General features: G+C 40.0%; 1 protein-coding gene across 1 annotated transcript in view; it reads right to left on the bottom strand.

The window, feature by feature from the left end:
- nkd1 (NKD inhibitor of WNT signaling pathway 1) overlaps positions 1-23999 on the bottom strand; it is a 30205-nt gene extending 6206 nt beyond the window's left edge. The window contains exons 1-6 of the mRNA XM_077588852.1: positions 23779-23999; positions 23645-23677; positions 23373-23479; positions 3581-3632; positions 940-1046; positions 208-303 (exon numbers count right to left, since the gene is read on the bottom strand). Of these exons, the coding sequence (XP_077444978.1) occupies positions 208-303; positions 940-1046; positions 3581-3632; positions 23373-23479; positions 23645-23677; positions 23779-23968 (585 nt within the window). The 5' untranslated portion in view covers positions 23969-23999. The remainder of the gene's footprint in view (positions 1-207; positions 304-939; positions 1047-3580; positions 3633-23372; positions 23480-23644; positions 23678-23778) is intronic.
- Between the last annotated feature and the right edge of the window lie 487 nt (positions 24000-24486).

Genomic DNA, 24486 nt, shown 5'->3' with positions numbered 1-24486 from the left:
TCATACTTTGATGTTTTATTCGTGAAATAAGATGACTTTTAGCTCTGTAGCTTAATTAATAAAAGAAAATTCCAGATGTTCGTGAGAGTGGAGATGTTTTGGCAGATGCTTGTCTGATTTACTTGTTATTTCATTGATCAAAGACTTGAGTCTTCAGAGTCTAAATCCCTCCTCCTCGAGCCCACCCTTTGGGTAGAAGACGAGTACCTCTCTGGTAACTTTTCCATTGTTGTCAAAGTCGTAGAGGGTAAATGTCCACTCCTGTCGGTTGTCCTCCTCCATGGACACGGCGCACTCCAGCTCCTGAAAGCACACAGCGCTTCGTCAGTGTATGTCTGGTCTCGTTTCTTCCGATTAGATTGGATAACTTTATTCATCCCGTTTTCGGGAAATTTCGTTGTCACAGTAGCAAGAGGGTGAGGATGCAGAAATAGGAAAGGCATTTTAGAGATATATAGATAGGTAATAAGTAAGTTAATAAATAAATACATGAATAAATGTATAAATAAGCGTGTTGCTGAAATATATACATATACATTACATATACACATATGTGTACATACACATATACATACATACACATACATATATATAAACACATATATACATACATTCACATATATATATATATATATATATATACATACACATACATATATAAGCACATATATACATACATATATATATATACATACATACAAACACATAGATGTGCATGCATGCATACGGTAGGTCTTAACACTCAGCCATTTGTTTTGTTAAAGAGCATGACAGCTGATGGGAGGAAGGATCTGTGGAAGCGCTCCTTCCTGCAATGAGGGTGCAGCAGTCTATTGCTGAAAGAGCTTTGGAGGGACTCCACAGATTCATGCAGGGGGTGGGAATTGCTGTCCATGATGGCCAGTAAATGGAAGTTCCATTCATTTTGGACAAACTCACTTCAAATTGGAGCTGCTTGTGGGTGCCCGCAGGGGATTGGCCGTTGCGATCGTGCATCATCTTGTCCTCTAAGCAGCAGCTGTCTGTCTTCTCTGGAGGCAGAGCCACTACAAAAACATGAAAAGAATCAAGCATAACATGGTGGGTGCGGCCCTAACCTGAGGATAAGCTGTCACTTGTAAAAGGCCTCCATACTAGCAAAATAGCTGTAATTACACAAAAGTGACACAATGACTGGCTTAATAAGACCATCATTAGTTATGTAACGTTGGGCAAAATGATTATAGGCTTCAGTGAATTGCCTTCGAGGTGCTATGAAATTTTACTACAAGTAGGCCTGGGCGATAGAACAAATTTTTTATCACGATAAATAACTATCATCTTTTTTCTATAAAATTTGAAACTTCAAACTTCTGGAAATAGGTAGTATATAAATGACTTTACTCGTTATTCAATTATACTACGTTACCTTACTTTAAAAGAAAAGAAAATATAAAGTGATTTTTTTTGCCCAAAAGATAGGGTAGTAATTATTTTGACATGCTGACTTTTTGTATATAGGTATATAAATGACTTTACTCGTTATTCAATTATGATAGGTACTACGTTACTTTACTTTAAAAGAAAATAAAATATAAAATGTGATTTTTTTTCGTTGTTGTCCAAAAAATAGCAATTATTTTGACATGCTGACATTTTGTGCAATAACTTCGGGGGTGCAATATCTTAGATTGTGCAATATTTTAGAATTAGCTTGCCCAAATGTGACTTTTTAAATTACTTATTTATGTTTTATTGGGAAACACGCACTTTGTGGAGTAGCACCACTAATTTTAACGTTATACACAGTTATTGTATAATGACAATAAAGGCTTTTGACTTTTTAATGTGTGTTTGTTTACGAATTGGATCCCTGAAATGCACATTTTTTTCTACAAATCGCTCATTCCCCAGACATGTATATGTTAATCTTTTGGACGTCCAATCCATATTTTTTTACCCAAGTAGCTACCGACTTTTGCCACATCTGCAAAACCACACCCCCTTTCTCTCTCCCTTTTTAGCTGCTCCTCCCATCCCACTTTGAAGTCGTCATTCTCCAACCTTCTGGAAGAGGATCAGTCCAGCAGCCCGTGGAATAAAAACAGAATCACTAATTAATTAAGCCGAGTCAAATCGGAAACACTGTTTGTTTGCGCGCCAGCCGGGCCAGCAGACAACGCGACGGCCCACTTTCTTCCCTCGCCATCCGAAAGCGGATCAAAGCAGAGCCTTCTGATCATCCCCGTCGTGTCGGGGGGAGGCCGGAAATGAAAGGGAACATCCCGGGGAACTTTTTTTCTTCTTCTAGAGATTGAAAGAGGCGGGGCTGACGCTGTTTGATCGTGCGCACGAGGGGCAAATCTGTTCGGTGGCAGGCCCAATATGGTGGCGAGATAGCTAATGAAACGCCGGGAGGAGAAACAGTAATGTGGGATCACTGAACCGAGCTCCCCACCCCACCACCCCACCATCAGCACCAGCACCTCCTCGCTTTAGAAGTGCATACGCCAGAAAAACTGCCGCGGGATTGGCTCCGAGGGGCACGGCGAGGGCAATCGGAAACTCGCAGGTTGGGAACGCTGCCATGCTAGCGCTCATCCAGCTTGACTACTGTGTTACACATATCTGCTGCCGACTGTCCCACTTCCAAGGCTAAATGCATGGGGATGAGTAGGATGACTCTGCCTTTGTGGGCAGGAAAAGTCACATTTTCTTCATCTGGTGATCAAGGGAGTTAATCCGGCTTTTTTATAGCTTTTTTTTAGCGGCCAAGGGTAATTGCTAGCCAGCGTACATGTAAACAAAAAAGTATTTATCGTCTCGGGTTACTTCTTGACTGGTTTTAAATTAGATGGTTTATTCCTTTTTTAAAATTATATTCAATACTGTTTCCAGGTGTCTGAACTCTTTTTCCACCTTTTCAAGGCATTTTTTTTGTTGGTTAGTTTTGAGCGTTTGAATTGACGAGTCAAGACCAATAGAATTCTATTATGTGATGATTTAACGGACTAAGAGGAAAAAGTAGATGCTTCATTCACCAGAAAAAGAATGTTGCTAGGTCTTAAATCAGCAGTACAACATAGATTTTTAACTAAATGAATTGTTTCTGATAAAAAAAAATCTTATTTTTGCGTTTGTGATCCCTCACAACTGTAAAAACAACAAAACAAGACTTGTCCTTTTTTGGCCTAACAATATAGTATCTACATATATAGTATACATGTAAGAAAAAATGGCAGGTTAAGCTTTCTATTATGTAACACAGCACATATTGTTTTAACCAAAGCAATGAATCGCTGCCATTTAACGAAATCTACTAGACATTACAGTAGTTTACAAACCTGAACTTTGTGGAAATTAGGCAAAATTATCTGACCTCAAGTCGGACTTTGATTTGGGTCACACTAAGACATCTACCACTAGCTAGGATACATATTTGTATTAAGGAAGGAGGGTCCATCAAACCATTTTGGGGGCTTATGGGGATAAAACTTTAACAATAATGGGAATGGAAGAACAACTTGAAGAATTTTCAATATTCCTGAAACATTGCCGCTTGAATGAAAAGCGGTGTATTATGCAATTGCTGATGGCTTACCTTCTAAGCGGTAATGCTCATCACCAATCCGTTGGGTTTCATTGATGGAGTCCTGTAAGAGAAAGAGGGGAAAAAAACGTTAAAAACTGAGTCTCTCCTTCTGGCGCATAAAAACAAACAGTGCAAATCCACAGCCTGGCATTCCGACACGGAGTGGCATCCCGACATCCAACCGCTGGCTGTCAGACATTCCTACACAAACAAAGTTTTGCATCAGCACGGGAAGATAATTGCAGGGCCAGAAACGCGCAATGTTATACTGGCAGTCATGCCAAAGCTACTGCGAACACCAGGGGTTCTCAAAACTTTTTAAATCCAGGGACCGTGGTATATTTTCTTAAAGGAACGCCCTCATAATCCCAACGCTACGTGGAAGTGTGGAGCGAAATTTCTCCAGATGATCTCAAGAAAATCATTCATTTTTTGAACCGCTTTATCATCACTAGGGTCGCAGGGGGTGGTGGAGCCTATCCCAGCTGACTTCGGGCCAGAGGTGGGGGACATCCTCAATCGGTAAACAGCCAATCGCAGGGCATGAGAAGACGGACAACCATTCACTCTCACACGTATACCTTTGGGCAATTTAGAGTGTCCAATCAGCCTACCATGCATGTCTTTGAAATGTGGGAGGAAACCGGAGTACCCGGAGAAAACCCACATGCAAACTCCACTCCGGATTTGAACGCCGGGCTGGCCTGCAATGGTGTCATTACTGCAAAAAACAAGGTGTAAAGGAGATTTTTTTCTTTAAATCATTATTTCTAACTCGATAACTATATTATCTATTCATTTTGCAGGTCATTTCATTCCAAAAAGTGCATACCTGTCAACCTCTGCCGATAACTGCCCTTATAAATGATTATGATTCCCCTTACAAACCCCCAAAAAACCTTACAGACACCGTACGAGTCGTACGGTGTTTGTAAGGTTTTTTGGGGGGTTGTAAGCGGAATCATAATCATTTATAAGGGCAGTTATCGGCAGATGTTGACAGGTATGAAAGTGTGACTTTTCTAGGAAACACAAAATTTACTACGTGACTCAAAAACTTTGGAATGGTAGTACATTTTCTCACCTGCCATCTTTAGCTAGGGCTCATTTCTTTAAAAAGCACATTTTTTAGAACACCAACATTATCCGATGATTTGTTTTCCTTTCTAACTTCCCTACTTCATCACGTAACTAATTGGCTGACCCCAGAGTAAGCGTTCACAGACTAAGATAGAGGCCACGTTTATGTTTTCGGAAGATGAATAGACTAAGGCAACAACATGAGAAACAGGAGAAACAAGAATGTTCTAATTGCTTCTTGTCTGTGGTGATGGATGGAAGCCATTTTATTAAGTATGCAATGGGTGACACCTGGAATTCTTCTGGTCAGCCTTGATAAAAGAAAATATCCCAGTCCTTTTGTTACTCTAAAACGCAAGCATGTACACGCCCACAGACATACCCATTTCTACTTATGCACAATTACCACGTGCTTAAACATTACGAGCAACTTATTGGAACACTGTCGATTGATTTTTTTAAACAGCACAGTAGGAGTGATGTAGTACTGTTTATATAGCAGAAGTACATGTATTATTACTTTAGCTCCGAATTCATGGGTATGATTAGCCAATCACAACAGTTTGATCACCAAAAGAAAATAGCGACGGCATGGCTTTTGCTAACACTCGAGACGTTGACACAGAAAACAGACTCTTTTATTTTTAAATTCACCCAGAAGCCATTTCAAAATCTTTTCATCTCCTATTTTGCAAGAGAGTTGCTTTGTTTAGTGCGGTAATCGTTCTCATTTTTTTAAAAATCTTTGATGTCTTGTAATCGGTTTTGTAAGACCACTTGAATCGAATGTCATTTTTCGAGCTATTCTATTCATGTTGCATTTCAGACCAGCAGATGTTTCGTTTGTAAGCAACATTCACATTTAAATATTTGAAAACACTTTTTAAAAGTACTCCCATTCAATCACGTTAACAACCGTCTCAGTCCAGTTCCCATGAACAGCAGCTGACAATGACCCCAATCTTGGCTTGAACCAGTGTTAGCGACTGTAGTAAACCAACAAGAAACATGGGTATTTATATACTATATTTTTATGGCTAACCCACAGCTCGCTTGCAGGTCAATCTTTAAGAAATTGGTGGAAACACTTTATAACACAGACTGCAAAATATACACAAGGATTCCTCCAAAAATAAAGTGAAGCTGTCTTTAAACTCCTCTGATGGCAGACTGCACATGATCCAAAGTTTCTGTGGGCACTTGATGCAAGATTCTGGGCATAATCCAACAATATCTCTATACAAACAGTCGCATCCAGCAAAACCAATTTTCCAGACATGATGTTTAAACGTGCAGACGAAATGCTCAGCAGACATGGTTGTCAGAGCTTCAACGAGTTGCTGCAGAATCCTGCTCAAATTCCTTCGGCAAAGTGATTTATGGCTAACTGTTGCATAGAATTTTGTGTGCCAGCCCTATTACAACATGCTTCACTGGTTTGGGTTGTTTAGCTTGGCTTTCAGGTGTAAAGTATTTGGCAAATTTTAGCAGTTACACACATAATGGAGTCAAAGATTCCATCACATTTAATCTTATTCACGATTAAAACTGCAAGTAACTATCAATTATCAATTTATTTTGCTTTGTTCTTATGGTATATCTACAAACATGTCTTTTCTCAAGTTATTAGTCGAACTGTAATGATCATCAGGTACTTTTTCATGAGGGTTTTTATATTTTGCCTGCCTATAGAATGGAGTAACTAAAGAAATTCAAGTTCTTGGCGACCAGGAATTAGGCTCTGGCACCATGTGAACTTTGGCACAGGCGACATGGACTTACTGGCATTTTTCCCCGTGTTTGAAAGCATAAGGCTACATTAAATTATACCTAATATGTACTTGTATGTGATTGTGGGAAAGTCCCACAAGGCCTCTTTGGTCTGCGCGCTTTCTGCCTCGGCGAGCCGCCACACAAGCTGACAATTTATGCAGCCGACGACAGCTTCCCCTGATCAAGCGCCAGAGTCCCAGGCAATGCAAGCCTCTGGATCTCGGCGACGGCGGCTACTGGAGCGCTCTCAAAACCCAGGAAAAAATCCTATCTGGGCTTCCATTGAGCGGGTTCTTCCTGCTCGGCTCCTCACCCGGCAGGAGGAAACACCTTCAGGACTGTGGTGGTTATGTGATGTGGTGCCAAAATAATGCAGGTCAATGGGTACTAACCATGTCGTGATTTACAGCTGATCGGGTTTCAATTTGTCTATTTGCCGACATTTTATATCCACAAAACTCCTTATTTCACAATGCGAAAACTGCTCTTTAGAATTAAAGTCCCACTATCACCTGAGGGGTACTTTACTGAATTTGCTAGCTTTAACTGTTACGATTAGCTCAGTCGTGGAACGTGGTTGGATCCAAATGCCGGGAACCAGGCAATGGACAAGTGGAATGGAGTGCTCTCACAAAACTCGAATTACTTAAGGCAGGATGTTTGGAAAATAACAAGGATTTAGAAATCAAATAACAACATCAACCCTGACGTGAAAGACACGAGGCAATAAAGGAACTTGGCATGGAAACGTGGCAGGGTACAAACAAAGCAGACGATCCAACAAAGACTAACAGACATACAGGGTTTAAATAGACAGACAAGGGCTTATTATCAATCACGAGCAATTGGTCAGAAGAGGAAGGCAAGCCCGGAGGGACACAAGAAGCGAAAAGCAAACCCACACCTCCACCTAAAACCCCAAGTCATATGCTCTCTGGTGGAAAAACATATTTTTATTGGACAATTTCAATACTTATGGGTCGGTGTGAGTCTTGATCATTTATCTGTGAATACTCTGACAAAATTCTCATCATTTAACTAGTGAATGAAGACTTTTCCCACATCCATCAGGACTCTAAACTTGCGGTAACACGACACACAATCCTTTCTGCGTAATAACTTCGGTGTGAGGTAATATGAATAGACGTTGGGCGGTGATCTGCCTCCTACTGGCTGACTGAAGGTAAGTGAAAGACAGTGAGAGGTAGGTGATCCGCTCGGGGGGTGATGCGATGTATCCATCACGACAGAATGCCAAATTACGAGTCCGAAATTATCACTTATTTGGGTCTTTTGCCGGGAAAACGCACCTTGTGGACAAGCACTACCAATTTCATCATACGCAGTTTCTGGGTATGATGACAATTAGGCTTTTTGTCGAGTCAATGATGAGGACAAAGCCTATGTCCGATTATTATTATGATTATTATTCTGATACTGTGTCTAAGCTGTATTGTTACAGTACAGAAAACTTTTAGGGAGGAAATGGGTCTTCCCTTTCACCATCTATGGCAAGTGGCCACACTTTCAAAAGGCCAAGACCCCAATACAGCGCCTATTCTACCAATTCCCAGCATGAAAATAAAAACAAACCACCGTCATTAAACATTTTCCTTTCCCACCCTGGAGTGCTCCTGAGATGAGGCCAAGATAGAGGGTTTGATATGAGCCAGAGCAGCCTGACTTGGTCTTCAAAGCGGATCCGTTTTCCACACATGAAATAACGATCTCGGATAAACACGTTGCAAAGCAAACCTGACGCAAGCTGTGCGCGCAGGCAGGGGAGGCTGATCGTTATTGCAAATAAATGTCTCCGTGTTGCTTCGCCGTCCCAAAGATAAATCTGTTATTTACGCTTTTTATTACTGTCTGTTGAACCTGTTTAAGAAAACAGCGAAAATGTAGTTAGATGTTAGTTCATACAAAGCAGACAGCCATGGATCAAGTTTTTATTTGATTTTTTTTAAACGGTTTTGAGGCTGATTCATTTTTGTCAATATGCCTAGTGAATGTTTCATTTTTATACCTAACCTATCATTTTCACTGCTGTCTGTCACTCATTGTTAAGGGCGAAAAAAGGAAGGCTTACAGCATGAATGCAGCCCAAGGACCGCCCAGTCCCAAAGGGTCTCGACTCTTCAATTAACATCTTCATTATAATACTCACAGGCAAATTGGTTTGTCTAAAACAAGGATGTCAGACTTGGGTTGGTTCGCGGGCCGCATTAATGTTAACTCGATTTAGATATAATATTTAGATTTTTATTATTAAAAATGGATTAAAAGAACTGGATCAAAATACATGAATATTCCGTTTTTAATAGATCTAAAACAATGTTTATTTGAGGGGGGGTTTCTTAGTAAGGGAAAATCATTTATTTAATCATTTGTTTTTCATTGCAAAAGGAAACCATTTTTCTTTAGTTATGTTCCATATTAAAGTGGAAAACAGAAAATATTTTTATATATTTTTAGATTTTACAAAATGATTTTTGAACTAAAAACACAAAGAAAAAAATGGATTGAAAATGTTCAATTGTTGATTTGAAAAGGGGGAAAATCAGGTAATTTAATGTACATCCATAATCTTCATTTTAATTTGATCCTAAAACAGAAAGTCGGCACTCATGATTTACTTTCCCGGGCCACACAAAATGATGTGGCGGGCCAGACTTGGCCCCCGGGCCGCCACTTTGACACCTGTGGTCTAAAATAAGTCAATTAGACCCCCTTTTATTTGGCTGAATTCTCTGAAAGTTCTCAAATTTTTCTTATGATATGCCATGAACTATTCTAACAACAAAAACAAAGTGCAACTACATGCACATCGATGGTATTTCTTATTTTAAGCAAGGCTTTTTCACTGCAACTCATTAGCTTGTAATATTACGCTCCTTTGTGAATAGGCTCATTGTGCTTCCATTTTACTGTTTTGTCAGCATTTAATAATTACCACCGTGGCTGTCCTTTAACCAATGCACCATTACAGAATGTACAAAATTATGATGTCTTATCAAAATTGAACTGAAGCGTCTTTAATTAGTCTTGTTTAAATAAACAAGCAAAACCTGAAACTCAGTTACGGCGTGCAAAGGGATAAGGTGCAAATAATGGCGGTATCTACCATTCTTTTAATGGGAAAATGACATGTATTTCCAACAACACTCCAAAAATTGACCAATCTACAAGTGCCGCAAGGTTATACCAGGACTCTGGTCCAACCGGTCCTCAAGGGCTGTCGTGGGTCTTGGTTTGTGATCCAACTGATCCAGCACAGAACGTTTAACCCAACGGTTTGTGATAAAACAACCATCAACTAAATATAATCAACTAATTACTCTTGTAAGACGCTAGATGTAAAAGGTATCGATCATCCTGTTGGGTTGGAATGAAATGTAATTTGGAAACACCTGGGTTAGACACTTGAGATTGGCAAGACCGTTCCATACGCTGAATGAATAAATCAGACAGGAACGTCTTACTTTCAAGGCTATAACTGTGCACTCAATTGTCCTTCTAAAATCAAAATATTTTTTCCAAAAATACTGGTTATTTTTCAAAAGGCACCGGGAGCAACAACTGAATGATGAAAGACCCACATGTGGCCCGGGAGCACCGGGTTTCCGACCCCTGCTGTGAGCCCACCAAAGAAGAGCGCCGATGGCCATTTGCCCATCTGAGACAGACACCTTCTCTCAGACAGACTTTGCGGCCAAACGCTTGACTTCCTTTCCGTCATGGCACACCCGTCTCGCTTCCTGCACCCCGGGAAACAAATTATAGCCACAGAGCCCGCGTCCACTGGCAGGCGGGCAGTTCTGAGGAAGCTTTACTGTGATTACAGCATGCACAGTAAGCAACACCGGAGGCCGTGCATGCCTCAAGTGTTACCAACACTACACAGGTCATTTGACATGATTCTCTACAAAGAACTTCTACAGAGGCGGCGTTTCTAGTCATGCATGGCGTTCATCATGTTTGAGCATGTTTACATTGTGGATGCATTCACCCCAAAAGTTGTTAGCATTCTCCTTAAGGATCTTTATCAATTTAGAAATCCACGGTTTAGCAGAAGACAAGTAGAGCAGCTAACGTCACGCAACTCAGAGATGCAACGTAGCAGTGAAATAGTTGGCATGTCATTGGAAAGCTGAGATTCTTCTCTTTTTGATTGTGCTGTATCGGTAGGTCTTATTCCACTAAACATCCAATATTTTGAATGGACAAAAAAATCAGGTCTTACATGTTTTATGGCATCACTTCTTTACTTCCTCAAAAAAAGTTTAGTGTGGGCAAAATCGGGTACTGCCAAATTATTTAATCAATGCAATTATCCATCATAGCATGGATGTAGCCTGATTCAAGCCAAAGTACTCTTGTGAAATCTCACACTTATCACCCGATGTCCTGTTTGATAACCATCCACCTTCTGGAATGAAAAACTAAAATGTTTTTCAAAAAGCAACGATTCACTTGATGCTCACAAAACCGAGATCTCAAAGTGGATTATTAGCACAGCTTTATAGCCCTCATTTCAACGCCTTGCAAACATGCTGATCTCGAGTAATCCCCACCCACTCTCCTCACCCCCATGTTAGCGTTTCATGTGTGAAGCAGGCCAACAATTTAATGACCCATTTAGTCAACTTTTACACCTGCAAAGACAGACTTTTATTGTGTTTCTTTTGCAAGCGAGTCATCCCCTAGGGGTGGTGAACCCCACCTGTTAGTTTAAGGTAAATGCCTTTAATGACGCTTGAAAAACATACAAGCACTGCAATTACCATTTATGGCAGCAGCATATTTTGATAAACCACAACACTGCCATTTCCCACACAAGCAAGAAAATATTTTCTGCGGCGGCAGTAATTGGACTGATTCACTCAACAGTACTAAACTGTTCAACATAAACACATTGTTTAGTTTGGCTCCAGCACCCCCTCGCCATCCTTGGGAGGATAAATGGTTACTGCCAATCGTAAAAAACTACAAAATTCCGGCCATCAGAACATCCACAGGGATGGTTTCTTACGAAAATGACAAAAACAAAAAATACGGGTCAAACGACACATCTCTTTTGCCCAAGCTTGTTAAGCAGGCGCTTGGATTTCTTCGAAAGGAAGTGAATCGTCTCCGGAACCGTCCTGCTTTCAAGCGCCACACTTCCACGTGTCACATTCACTAATGGAAAGCAGCACGAATTCTAAAAGCCCAGACGACTTGGTGGCAGTCAGCCTGATTTCCCCCGATGTTTAAGTGTCGCTGAGCGCGATTAGACGAGTCTGGAGGGCCCTCACAATTAGCCATTCGCCTGACGCCAGAGTTGAGTGCCACAACAAGGAAGTCTTACCGCGAGGGCGCCGAGGAAGTGACAGGTACTTCAACGTTACAGCGCACCAGTCGGATAAAAGGAAACACTCGGCTGGCTTGTCAGTGTCAAAGGCAGAGGATTTTCTCTTTAAAATGCTTACTGTTTTACCACCAGCCTATCGGGTCTTTTGTAAAATCAGCCCTATTTATGTCCTTCATTGTGCCAGTTTAACTACCTGGAGACGTTAGGGACAGGCCAAACAATAAATTGATCATCTGGTTCTCTATGTTATTAGATAGTTGAGAATCAAGTAAGTGGATAAAAATCTGACACGTGCCAAGGCTAAAGGGGCATTTTGCGAGGTATTTGCAGGCAAAATCTTACCATAGTTTTGCTTTGTGTGTCTAATTCTTTTATGACTGTCAAAATGTTCCTTTAAATGCTGACTGTACACCAAGTCTTTGGTTACATACACTTCTGGGCCACAAAAATGAAACAATCAAACATTGAGTACGGCAGTAACTGAACACCGTGTTCTTGCATTTAACGGCAACCCCATCAATTGCATCCGATGACTAAACGGTCTTAAAACCCTACAGATTGGACTCATCCAACACTAAAAAAATAACACCGTTCACCGGGATGGATTCGTTGGGGTGTTCTTCTGTATAAAAACCAAAACAAATCAGGTTCCCTCAAAGCTGCAAGTGATATGATGAGATTAAATTTGCTGAATGATTTACCGTGATTTACTAGCAGTTCGTCTTATCTTAACTCACATTTCCTACACCTTGTAAACCTCTCAAGTGTTCATGTTTGACAAATGAGTGCCAAGTTGGCAAAAGTCTTGTTTTTCCCAACAGCGTCCACAGTGGTGTCGCAAGACTTCCTGCCAGCCGCCACCTCTATAAACATCCCTCGCATCTGACCTTTTAACGGCACACCTAAAATCTCTAATTACAAAGAGAGCCCGAGCTCGGAGAGTAAACGCAGGCGTCAGAAATAGCCTGGAAGTACTGTAAGCAACGCGCCCATTTGCAAACGGTCCGTTTCTATTCATAGCCAGCCTGGAATTAATGGCTTGTCTATATAATGAACTTGAAGAACTGACTGCGAATGCAACATGTCGTTAAACCTCACACACATTTTTCTTTGGATCCTGAATAACAAATTCATAGAGTTACGCACTTCAATGTGATTAAAAATAAATTAAAAAATAACAACTGTTGTCACAAGTTTGAACTGATGAAATTGATCTTCAGGGAACAATAAGTTTGAAGGATCCATTCCCTGTACATTTGGGCCAAAAGGCAGCAAGAAGGCACCTGACTAATTCTGCCTAACAACACATGATGTAGCCAATAAAAATTAAAAAAAGGATTTAGCTGTGAATTCCAAGGTCAGAGGCCATTTCTATTTTGAGCTAATTTATAATAATTCAAAGATATAGATTGAGCCTTTTGCCATTCTTTGTTGTTTTTAATAAAAAAGATAAAAATCATTAATATTTTTCCCCTTTCTATTTCAAAAGAATTGCAAAATACAAATGACAAAATAAAGAATATTAACAATGTTTTTCTATTTTGTAATTAAAAACCAAAATGGTAAAAAGAAAAGAGAGAATTCCTGTTTCATTTTCCTTTCCACTTCTTTAAAATTTCACAGTTCAAACAACTTCAAGTACACGAATTAGATACACGAATAGAAAATAAATAAGAAAACAGCTGCTATGAAAGGCTAAAAAATGAGGATATGGACAATTTTGAGTTCAACAACGCCGATGGATCCACTCAAAATAGTTCTCGATTAATCGTGACATCCCTATTTAGAAGATAGAAGGAACCCATAAGTACGATGTGCAAAATGAAGTCGACATCCCCGGTTAAACAAACTATCTACCTGCTGTTGAAATCAACTCAAACTGTAGGAAATAAAGTTGATCATTCCTTCTCATTAGCTTGAATATGTGGTACACAAGTAAAACACGAGGCCAGCAATGGCAACTCGTTATCGCTGGTATAGACGACTTTTGAAGAAGGGAATGAATTGAAAGATCTTCTTGTGTGTCCACATGGTGAAGGTCCTCCCTGGGCACCCGCGGAGAATAAACACAGTGGCAAAGGACAGTCTGTTTGTCTTTTCTCTCTTCCAGAAAAGATTCCCTTATAGCACACAGTTGAGACGTGGAGGCACAGGAAGAGCCAAAGAGCCCCTTTGGAAGCACCATCACAATGCTCTCAAGGCTCTGTTTACCTACGCCTGCTTCCTGGATTCGCTCTGCCTCAGGTGGCCTTTTGGCCTTGGTCACCGGCACTCTCTCACACGAGGAGGATAAATACTCCAGCTGAGTTTACGGAACCTGCAGAGTGCACGCATGGAGGCACCCCATATCCCGTAAAGAGCCAGGATTCATCAACTGTGATCCTTTGTTCTGACTTTCTCTCAGGGTGTGTGCGGTGGGGGGTGCACACTATCTTTGTTGTGTTGGGGAAGAAGGTGTGTGGCTTGAAAGGTTTGCAGAAAAAAAGTGCATCTGGCATACTGGGGTAATGGGAATGTAAAATGCTTAATGATTTACTCGCATATAAGCTGCATTTGTCAGACAAAAAAATGATGACTGAATCGAGGGCACGGCTTATATGCGCATAAAAAGATGACATGCACGAAACACCATAACACCATGACACCATAACACCATGACGCCATAACACCATGACGCCATAACACCATGACACCATGACGCCATAACACCATAACACCCTGACGCCATAACGCAAGACAACGCAGCCGATACGATCATTTATTTCAAAATAGAGAAAAGATAAACATATAAAACGCTAAACAAAATTATTTTTTACATCTGTGAATAAAAGTCAAGAAAAATACGTGAAAAAAAACAACAATTCTAAGGGTGCGGCTTATATGCGAGTAAATACGGTGAGGTAAGTATAAGTACATATGCTTTAAGTTTTCTAGTCATTGCTTTTAATGCTATTTTGTGTATTTGTGTGGAAGACAAGGGATGTCCAAACTTTGTCAAAATTCAGGCATTTTTTGAAACGTGAAGTTTTGTCAAGATGTTGCAGAGATGTAACAAGCTGATAAAAGGGGGTAAGTCCTTCATTTTTTGTTCTTGTGAAGGCCCATTCCATGTCACGTTCAGACAGTGTACGACAAGCTTCACGGATTTGATTAAATTACCATTCATGGGTCTAGAATAGATTTATACAATGATTGCCAACATATCAACAAAAGGCCGGGTGATTTTAAGATAGAAATCGGAAAAAAAATGATGACAAATCGTGTCACATTTAATCATAAGCATGTGGAGATGAAAACGGGTTAGATTGACAGATTTTGAAGAGTCCTTACACTGTAAACTGTGAAGCAAAACAGGCTAATTACTCAATAATCTTAACTATTATGTTAATGCTAAGATACAAAGGTAAATGCTTTTTTGAAAACTACCAGCACAATAAACTCGATTGTTTTCTTCCGATCAAAGGTTTAAACTAGAGAACGGGCAATGTGAAAGAACAAGATTGTTTTCGCCCAACCTTATTAACTGTCACCATAATTATCCTTCTAATTATATCTTGATGTCGTGATTCAAAATGATTTCCTTTCATTTTGTGGCTACCTCATTATCCATTGTTTGAAGCAACAACACCAGTTTATCTTTGTGATCTTTCAACGAATTTAGGTCAAATTACAGGAGTGTAGTATAACAAAAATGGCTTTTATTCCGAGGACAATTTTTAAACTGCAATACATGTGAAAAGAATTTAAAACTAATTTTTGAATGAGCTTCAATTCAGCGCTGCAGGGAAATTTCAATAATCCTTCCATTGTTCAATGGTGGGCATCAACAATCTTCTAGCTCTCTCTGGGGTTTAAATCGGTTGATTTAAGCAACCCTTGGGAACATTTTTATCAATATTTGTGTCAAAACCCTGACGTTTTTTTACAACACAAACACATTAAACGCCAATAGGCACCCCAACAACGAATGTTTTCCGATCCAAATGCTGATCTCGTCCTATTAGGGAGACACTTAAACGGCGCATAAATGAAATTATTCCGCGTTTACATTACGGGCCAGAGCATAATCCACAAGGGGTGGGAAAGGGGTAGGGGGAGTGAATGCGATAAACAAACATTATTCAGGGTTTAAACACTTAAACACCCACTTGAGCGCAGCCTTTTAAGTGGGTGATTAAAACGCGCACCGAGCGTGCACACACGAGGCTGAGAGGATCTCGGTGGCAGCGGCGCCACCGCGGTGATGCCACTCAACCCCGGTTTGTACCCCGGAACCCCCTCTCGAACCGATGCGCCCGTACACGGTCATGGGGTCTGGTGTGTGTAACCGTGAAGGAGACACGGTTGATAAAAATGCTGTCCTCAAGCAAATTTGTGTGTGTTTGGGAAGGAGAGGGACAAAGCACAATACTAGCCGCTAATCCCCAGAGATTCCGCACACATTCCAAGAAGACTTTGATCTCTGGTGTGCATCCGGATATCCGACTCCAGACCGGACACACAGCACACACAGTACACACGCAGGGATTATTATTAACATATGGCGTACGCTTAAAGAAATGACAATAACTGAACTTGTAACAATGTTGAAAAAACCCTTCATTTTATTTTTACATTTCCTGAGCAAGGCTACGGTGGCCAATTGGTTAGCATGTGTGCCCAGCATTTGTGTGATCAAGGTTGCTTCCTTCCCATGTGCAGTTTGGATGTTCTTGCTGTGCGTTGGTTTTCCTCAAAGTACTCTGGTTTCACACCACATTCCAAAACCATTTTATCCAGGTGATTGAACAGTAAATCATATATGTCAGAATATGCGAAATTAATTTATCTTTAGCCCGCGAGATGATTTCAAATTTTAGAACGGACCCACCAACAAAGACTTTTTGAACCATGAGTATAAGAAAACAGCAGCTTAATTATGGGTTGTTGTCGTGAGTACACTTCAAATACTTTAAAGTATAGTAGAGTCAATCAAATCTTTTTATAGGGGTGTGCACACTGGTGCAACCACATGATTTCAATTGTTTATTTTCTTTCAAAAAATTCTAATGAGTGACTAAAACATTCTCAAAAGGATATCTATCATATAACCCAGGGGTGTCAAACTCATTTTTTTTGTCGCGGGCCACGTGGTAGTTTCGATTACATCCGGAGGGCCGTTTTGTCTTCCAACTAGGCTGCCAAAATTAATCGATTAATAAATTGACAGCTTTCTCGATCGTGCTAATCGATAGATCATTTTTGGACATTCAAATTAGTACAAATTGTTTGCAATTATTGATTTAAAATGAGGAAACACAGGAAATAATCTACAATCTTCATTTGAATTTCATCATAAAACAGAAAGTTGGCACTCATCATTTACTTTCTCGGGCCACACAAAATGATGCGGTGGGCCAGATTTGGCCCGCGGGCCACCACTTTGACACATGTGATATAACCCATTGGCTGCCATTGATAGTGATACCAGTAATACCTTTTATGTAATGCACACTTACAATATCTACAAAGTTACTATAAAAATCAAGTTCTTCTCATTTCAAACCAAAAAAACATGAATACGCTATAAAACCCTTCTTTTCCTTCTAGACACCATTCAGACTACCACTTCCTTCCCTATTGGCGATCTAGCCACTATGAATGAATTATTTTCATCTGCAAAACACTCCACTAATATTCCTCCAAATGAGTCATTTCTAGGACTTTCTTCATCCATATTTGAAGTAGGAGCCATTTTAACACCATGAAACACTAAATGTGCTATCACAATGACCAGCTCTTTGCCCCCCAGCAACATCATTTCCACCTATCCTCTCATGGGAACACTTCTTTAAAAATCACATGGGCCCCCTCTATGGCCAGGTGCCCCCCAGACCCCCCAACCCTCCCTTCAATTCCTCGCCAAAAGCCTGAAGCTTTTCTTCTCTTTAGAATGTGCCTCAAAACTTTGTCCCCTCCCCTCCTCGTAGCCACTTCAAAGCGCAACAACAGACCCTCGTCCCATGGGATCACAGAGGGGGTAGAGCCTGCTGGGAGTGGGCCATACGTCACAAGAGGCCAGCCGGTGCTGGTGAAAGGGGGGTGGTAGTAAAAAAAAAAAATTTAAAAATTAGAACCCACACAAAAAGGAGTTTGCGACTGAAGGTACTTTTGGCATCCAGACGAGGGTCTTCGCTTTGTGGTCTTCAATAACAACAGCCAAGCACGACCTGTCTTTTATGGAGCTTGGAAACTGAGGGAACATGACTGAAAGGGGCCACCGTGTTCCCCCCAAAAAACCTTTTGCTTCACAAATAAAACGAAAAAGAACAGGTGGCAACACAGGATGAGTTGTTTAGCGACAACTCGCCTTGAAGGAGGATTCTTTTTTGCCTTTCTTAAGATTACATGAGAGACTAACTGCAAATGTGACAGCAACGTGGGAAAAAATGAAAACAAATGTCCCGTTGGATTATGAAAAGATGTACAGCACAGAATGTTGTCTAGACAGTCCCCCGACTACTAAAAACACTACTACACAAATGGCAACATCTCTTAATTAATGTTTTTTTCCCCATGCAGTCTTGTCATTGGTTATTTCAAATGGCAACTTTCTGACTTGAGAAACAACTAAACTGAATTAAGACAAAGAGCATTAGTCAGTAATGTTTACTTTTTACAACCAAACAGTTGGGGAAAAAATGACGAATCCCTCAATTCCAATGCAAAAAATATGGTATAATCATTCAAAGACACAACTAATCCTTCCATCAATCTGAGTTTCTTCCCTTCATAAAAGACCATTTTCTTCAGATTCCTCCACAGATTTTCCATTGGTGTTGAATATTCACCCAATCTGGTGATTCCAAAATGTTTGTGAGGGATTGTAAATCCTTTTCCAGTAAAAAAAAAAATTCAATTTCCACAATGATATTGCTATTGGCCATGGAAGTAAACAGCTGATTGCTTGTTAAAGGCTAGCTCGATGTAATTTACAGTAAGTTCTCAACTAAATATAAAGTGTCATCTTTTATACGCTATATATATTTAAAATTGATTAGTCGGGAAGTGTGACCGTCTCACTCTAACCACAGTTCTAATCTGTAAATAAACTTGAGGCTCATCCTGACATGCGGAGGTCATGACCGGTGACATGCTCATACCTGTCAACTTAGACGTTTTCCCCATATTTTATACGTTTTTTGATCATTTAAAATTGTGTACGCCGTATAACAACTTTTATACGGGATTTTTTTAAGTACGTTTTTTTGTAAAACCAATCTCATTTGACCCATTTCGGCTCTAATCCGGATCGTCTTGGTCACTGGTAGCAGACGAAAACATCATCGTCGACTGCTAATATTGTCATGCTTTAAACATGTTATGTGCATGCAAGTCTGCCTTTTCACCATAGAAATATACCGCGTCAGCAAGCAATGTACCCAGACAGTCAAGCTGTCCGCGTCATACAGCGACATCTACAGAATCTTGAATTTACTGCATACTGATTGGGCACCCCGTCCACTTTGAAGAAAAAATTAAAATTTTAAGTGCGCCTTATGTAAGTAAATATGTGCCGCGTTGCATTTGTACAGTATTTTAAATGACTTAATAAGGGGAATTGCAATCATTAATAAGGAGAGCAATTGGCCGAGATTGACAGAAATGCATGATTTTGAAATACCTCAAAAGCCACAGCCGTATGAATGGAACACGGTTGTGAACTAATGAACACATGTATTTACATATTTACACAATTAAAAGTTGCACGCACAATTCAGATTAGCGTTTACTAATCTATAGCATCTAGAGCTGCGGCACCAGCTGGGAAAAAAGTATTTCTTTTAATTAAATAATACGAAGAGGAGATCCTTGTATGTATGTAGTACACATGTGGACCCTCGCCTGTCAATGGGAACACGCCCCTGGGAGTGCCCACTTTCAAACGCCGTTTCGTTTCATCCGGCAACACAAGGCCACCGGGTAAACGCACCAAACAGATGGAGTCTGCGAGGGCAGAAGGGAGCACCAACTGGGGGTGGAAAGGGGGATTTTAAACAGGCGGGGGGTTGACTTTGTATTTTCCTGCAGGAATATAAAAGAGAAAAAGCTTGACAATGTCGCAAACATTTGAAAATGGGTTGAGAGAATGGGCACTGTTGTTGGATGTTCAAGGTCTACATCTAGGATGCGCATAATTCACAACGTGATATTTACAAGGGAGGGGGGTACAACAGGCTGCACGCGGGGTATCACATGACCCCAATGTCATATGTCAAGACCCACCTGCCAAGACAGCTCAGTCACTGTCGCATCACCGCCGCATACCACATTGCTGCCACTAAGTCCCGTTAATGCTAGTCATAAAAGGTATAAATATATATTCAACACCAATAATGATCGTTTCATATGTTGTGGTCCTTTTAGTTATGCCGTTTTTGGCCTTCTTGCTAAGTGCCATTAACCCCAATGTATATATATATATTTTTTTTTTTAAAAACAATGTATACAACAAAGGAGAAACCTTTCATGTTTTGAACTCAAATGATTATGGCGTCCATGTTGGATGGGGCAAAAATAATATTGCATGGTAGAATTGTAAAGCAAAAGGATAATTCAAATAAAACTTCTCGTCTTCTTGGTTAGAATTCTATCAAGTATAAATGCAGTTTTCACATACTAGACTATCTGAAAATGGAGGGAATATTTATTGTTTGAAAAGCTAGCAACAAAACAAAAAATATATACTTTCAGTTAGTTGTGTTCAAATACTATAGTTTTAAAACGAGCTAGTAAAAATGAATGCTACTATCTATTATCCAATCACATCATTGTTCGTAAAATTAGACAAAGTTAACTACAGGCACACATTGAGTCTGTGAGTAAGAATAACATATTTCATGCCATATAATGCGTAAATGTGTGTTGGTTTTGACGATCACATTTTTTGATTACTTTAGGTTTCGCCGAATAACCAGAAATTTGGTGGGCGGGTCTAACATTGGAAAAGTCCTTCAAAGGACTCCACAGAAATAATCATAATCAAAAGCGTGCATCCTAAACGATGAAACCGTTTTTATCATCAAAGCTCGGCTAACCCAATATCTTTAATGGGCATTGTTCTGCAAACATTATGCCAATGAACTTGCGCCCATAGTTCATTACAATGCAACACTGTCCATTTATTCTCCAGATGGGCAACCTCTCTAACGGTGAGGCGTTCAAAGACAACCATCATGAAATACCACGGAGGACTTTCGACCCGCCGGATTAGTTGGTCTTCCCCTAACACACCAATAAACACTCCTATCGCGAGGGCTAATTATTACAGCTTGTTGCTTCAAAAAGCAACCGTGTGACCTTTCCGAAGCGTAGCGAGCCTCAGAAATCCCAAATTCCTCCTCATGGGAAGAATAAAGCTGTTCTTGCAAGCTGCAATCAGTAGATAGACAAAACGTGGGTGGCGGAGGAACCTTATGCCGCTATTCCTTCACGACGACCACCGATTTTTACACCGTTGGAGAACGCCACTGCCAACCAAAGAGGCTTTAAAGCTCCTCAGAAGCAATTCCAAAGGATTTCCCCCTCACTTGACAACAACAACACTGTGCGTATCAACAGCAAAGCCAAAAGACAAAAATGTCGAGCAGGACCAACATTCCTTGGCTTTTCCCATCCTTACGTGTCACCAGACTGTCACCCCGAAATGCTTTGAACTCTCGCTTGATCTATTGTCGTCCTTTTTCTTAAGGATTTTCATACAGGCTGAAAAGCGGCATTTGTTTCCCCCTCTTGAGAAACCCAACAAGTAAATACACATTTATCCACGCCAAGCAAGCATGCAAAAAATTCAGAGCTACCTCCATCCAAAATGTTGGATTTTGACAGAGATAAAAGTGGATGGTTGAAATCCACCCTTTCAAGAAAAGAGGCTTTATTATGACTCAAAATGATGGCACGTTTTCACAGTGATGTGTTCATTTATGAGCGGGATTAGCCAAAATGTTACTTAAAACGCTTTAATAACACTTTATGTAGGAGTGAGGCAACCACTAAGGAAAAATCTGTTAAATTTGGGCAAGGAATCCTAAAAGCAAGATGTACTTTAGTATATTGTACTACACAGTTTTTCATTACTACACATTGTACTACAGAGTACTATGTATGCCATTTAATTCATTCAAATGTTTACAAGTTTAGAGATGAAGTGATTTTTATTAATCTAGTGCTAATCGAAATGACAGTTCTTTTGGCCTGATCTTGGTGTCTGTATGCATATTTGTATTTTTTTTAATTTTTATCACAAATAATCTTAATTACCGGTTATTCCAAGAGTGTCAGACTCGGGTTGGTTCGCGGGCCCCTTTAACGTCAACTCGATTTCATGTGGGCCGGACCATTTTAGATATAATATTTAGATATTTTCTTTATAAATGGATTAAATGAACTGGATTAAAGGCTCCGAATATTCAGTTTTTTATAGATCTAAAACAATGTTTATTTGATCTTTTTTTTTAAATATTTTTAGATTTTACAAAATGATTTTTGAACAAAAAACACAGAAAAAAATGATTAAAAAATTACAATTATTGATTTAAAAGGGGGAAAATCAGGAAATTTAATATACATCTATACTCTTTATTTTAATTTGATCCTAAAACAGAAAGTCGGCTCTCATGTTTTACTTTCTCGGGCCACACAAAATGATGCGGCGGGCCAGATTTGGCCCCCGGGCCACCACTTTGACACCTGTGTCTTATCCCATGTGTACAACTTGAACTGTTGCATCCAATCACAATGCACATATAGAAAAAAACATCATTTCACATTCAAAAAACTAGAGACAATTCAATGTGTTAAATTAACCACATATGCATACTTTGACATGGGCTGCCCGGAGAAAACCCACATATGAGAGCATGCAAACTCCACACAGAGGTCAGAAACAGGGTTTGAACCCTTGACCTTGCAACACAGTAACTAAACATATATCAAATATAAATATGTCAAGCACACAAAGTTCTTTTGCCAATGCTGACACACTTTTTGGGGACATTTTGGTAAGAGTGTGAAACTCGGGTCAGAGATTTTTTGCGTTTTTTTAAGATGACAAATACAGAAGGAATATTAAATGTGAGCCTTTAAAGACATATACCTCTATAAGCCAAAGTGCTATGAATAAGATTCAAACTTTGTGTATGGACCAATCACAGAAAATGTAAATATTGCAAATTTAAGCCACAAAAATGTCAATTTTTTATAGCATTTTACTTTTGGCCCATATCGCGTATGTAAAGAAGTATCAAGGAATGATGTGAGAGGGTGTTTTGACTCCTGGTGCTTGTGGACAACCAAAAATATATTGAATTATTTCAATTTCATTCAAATTGATACAATAAGGAATCGTTACGGAAGAAAATATTGACCAAAAAACAATATATTTTGTGTACCATGGCTCAAATGAAATATCCAGGGAGGTTTGGCAAACTTTTTGGGAGTGAAGTTCCTACCCTCCCCAAGGAAAAAGCGTACAAAAGAAGGCAGAAAGGGAATGAAAAGGCTTGGGGGTGCGGTGGGGGTTAAGGGGAGGTTAGGGGACCCTCGGTTTTGACTCACCCGGGTGGTCAACGTGCACTTGGTTTTTAGATGACAGTCCTGCTGCTTTACCAGCCAGTCGTCCAGTCCTTTCCGAGCCAGACAAGCATTGACTACAAAGCTGTCGCCTGAGAAAATAAAAATATATAAATATAAATATATATATATTTGTTAAATCTGTAATTTAAATAAAGGGAGAACTGGAAGGGGGGTCCGTGCACATGTTCCCACATTAAGCTCCATTCGCTCTCCAGAAAGTTCCTCCAAATGTTCCCTAAAAGAATATTTCTTACCTTCCGGGCTCTCCCTCGCTTTACAAATAGCGGCTTTTTTCGTAAATTGGAGCAGAAAGAGAAAGAAATGATAGAATTAGCACTCTAAAAGCACGCGAACTACGATAGTTGGAAGAACACAAAACAAGGCTCACCATGTTTCGAGTGCAGTTTACCCATCTCTCGGCATCGGTGCACACCATCAGACGAGTAATATAGTCCAAAAAGAACCGCAAAATGGGGGGGTGGGTGAAGAGAAAGAGAGATATCCGAAAAAAAAGTCCGGGTAAAGGGGGATAACAAGGGGGAACGCTCGTATACTACGTCCGTGAAGAGAGTGAGCATACAAGCATCTGAGGACGTGAAGTCAGACGGGTTGCCAGATGCTAGCGGTAATACAGCAAACAACATCCGCCCATGTGCTTTCACAATAAAACACATCCGATTTTAGGATAAATAAAATCAACAAATTGGTAGAAGGAGTTTTTTTTCAGAATAGGGCTACTACCTAGGTTCGATTTCAGCAACACGCTTATTTATTTATTTATATATGTATTCATGTATTTATTTCTTTATTAACTTACTTATTACCTAGTTATTTATGTCTAAAATGCCTTTCCTGTATCTGCATTCTCACCTCTTGCTACTGTGACAATGAAATTTCCTGAATACGGGATGAATAAAGTTATCCAATCCAATCCAATTTCCATTCATTCATGCATTTTCTGAACCGTTTTATCGCGGGGGTGCTGGAGCCTAACCCAGCTAACTCCACGCACGAGGGTTAAAATGGTGGCCAGCCAATCGCAGAGCACGAGGAGACAAACAACCATTCACGCTCATACTGATACCTAGGGCAATTT

This window comes from Stigmatopora argus, chromosome 2, assembly GCF_051989625.1.
Source record: "Stigmatopora argus isolate UIUO_Sarg chromosome 2, RoL_Sarg_1.0, whole genome shotgun sequence".
In the NCBI taxonomy this organism is placed as follows: domain Eukaryota; kingdom Metazoa; phylum Chordata; class Actinopteri; order Syngnathiformes; family Syngnathidae; genus Stigmatopora; species Stigmatopora argus.
The sequence above is the reverse complement of the archived record's forward strand: the minus strand, read 5'-3'. Positions and strand labels throughout refer to the sequence as shown.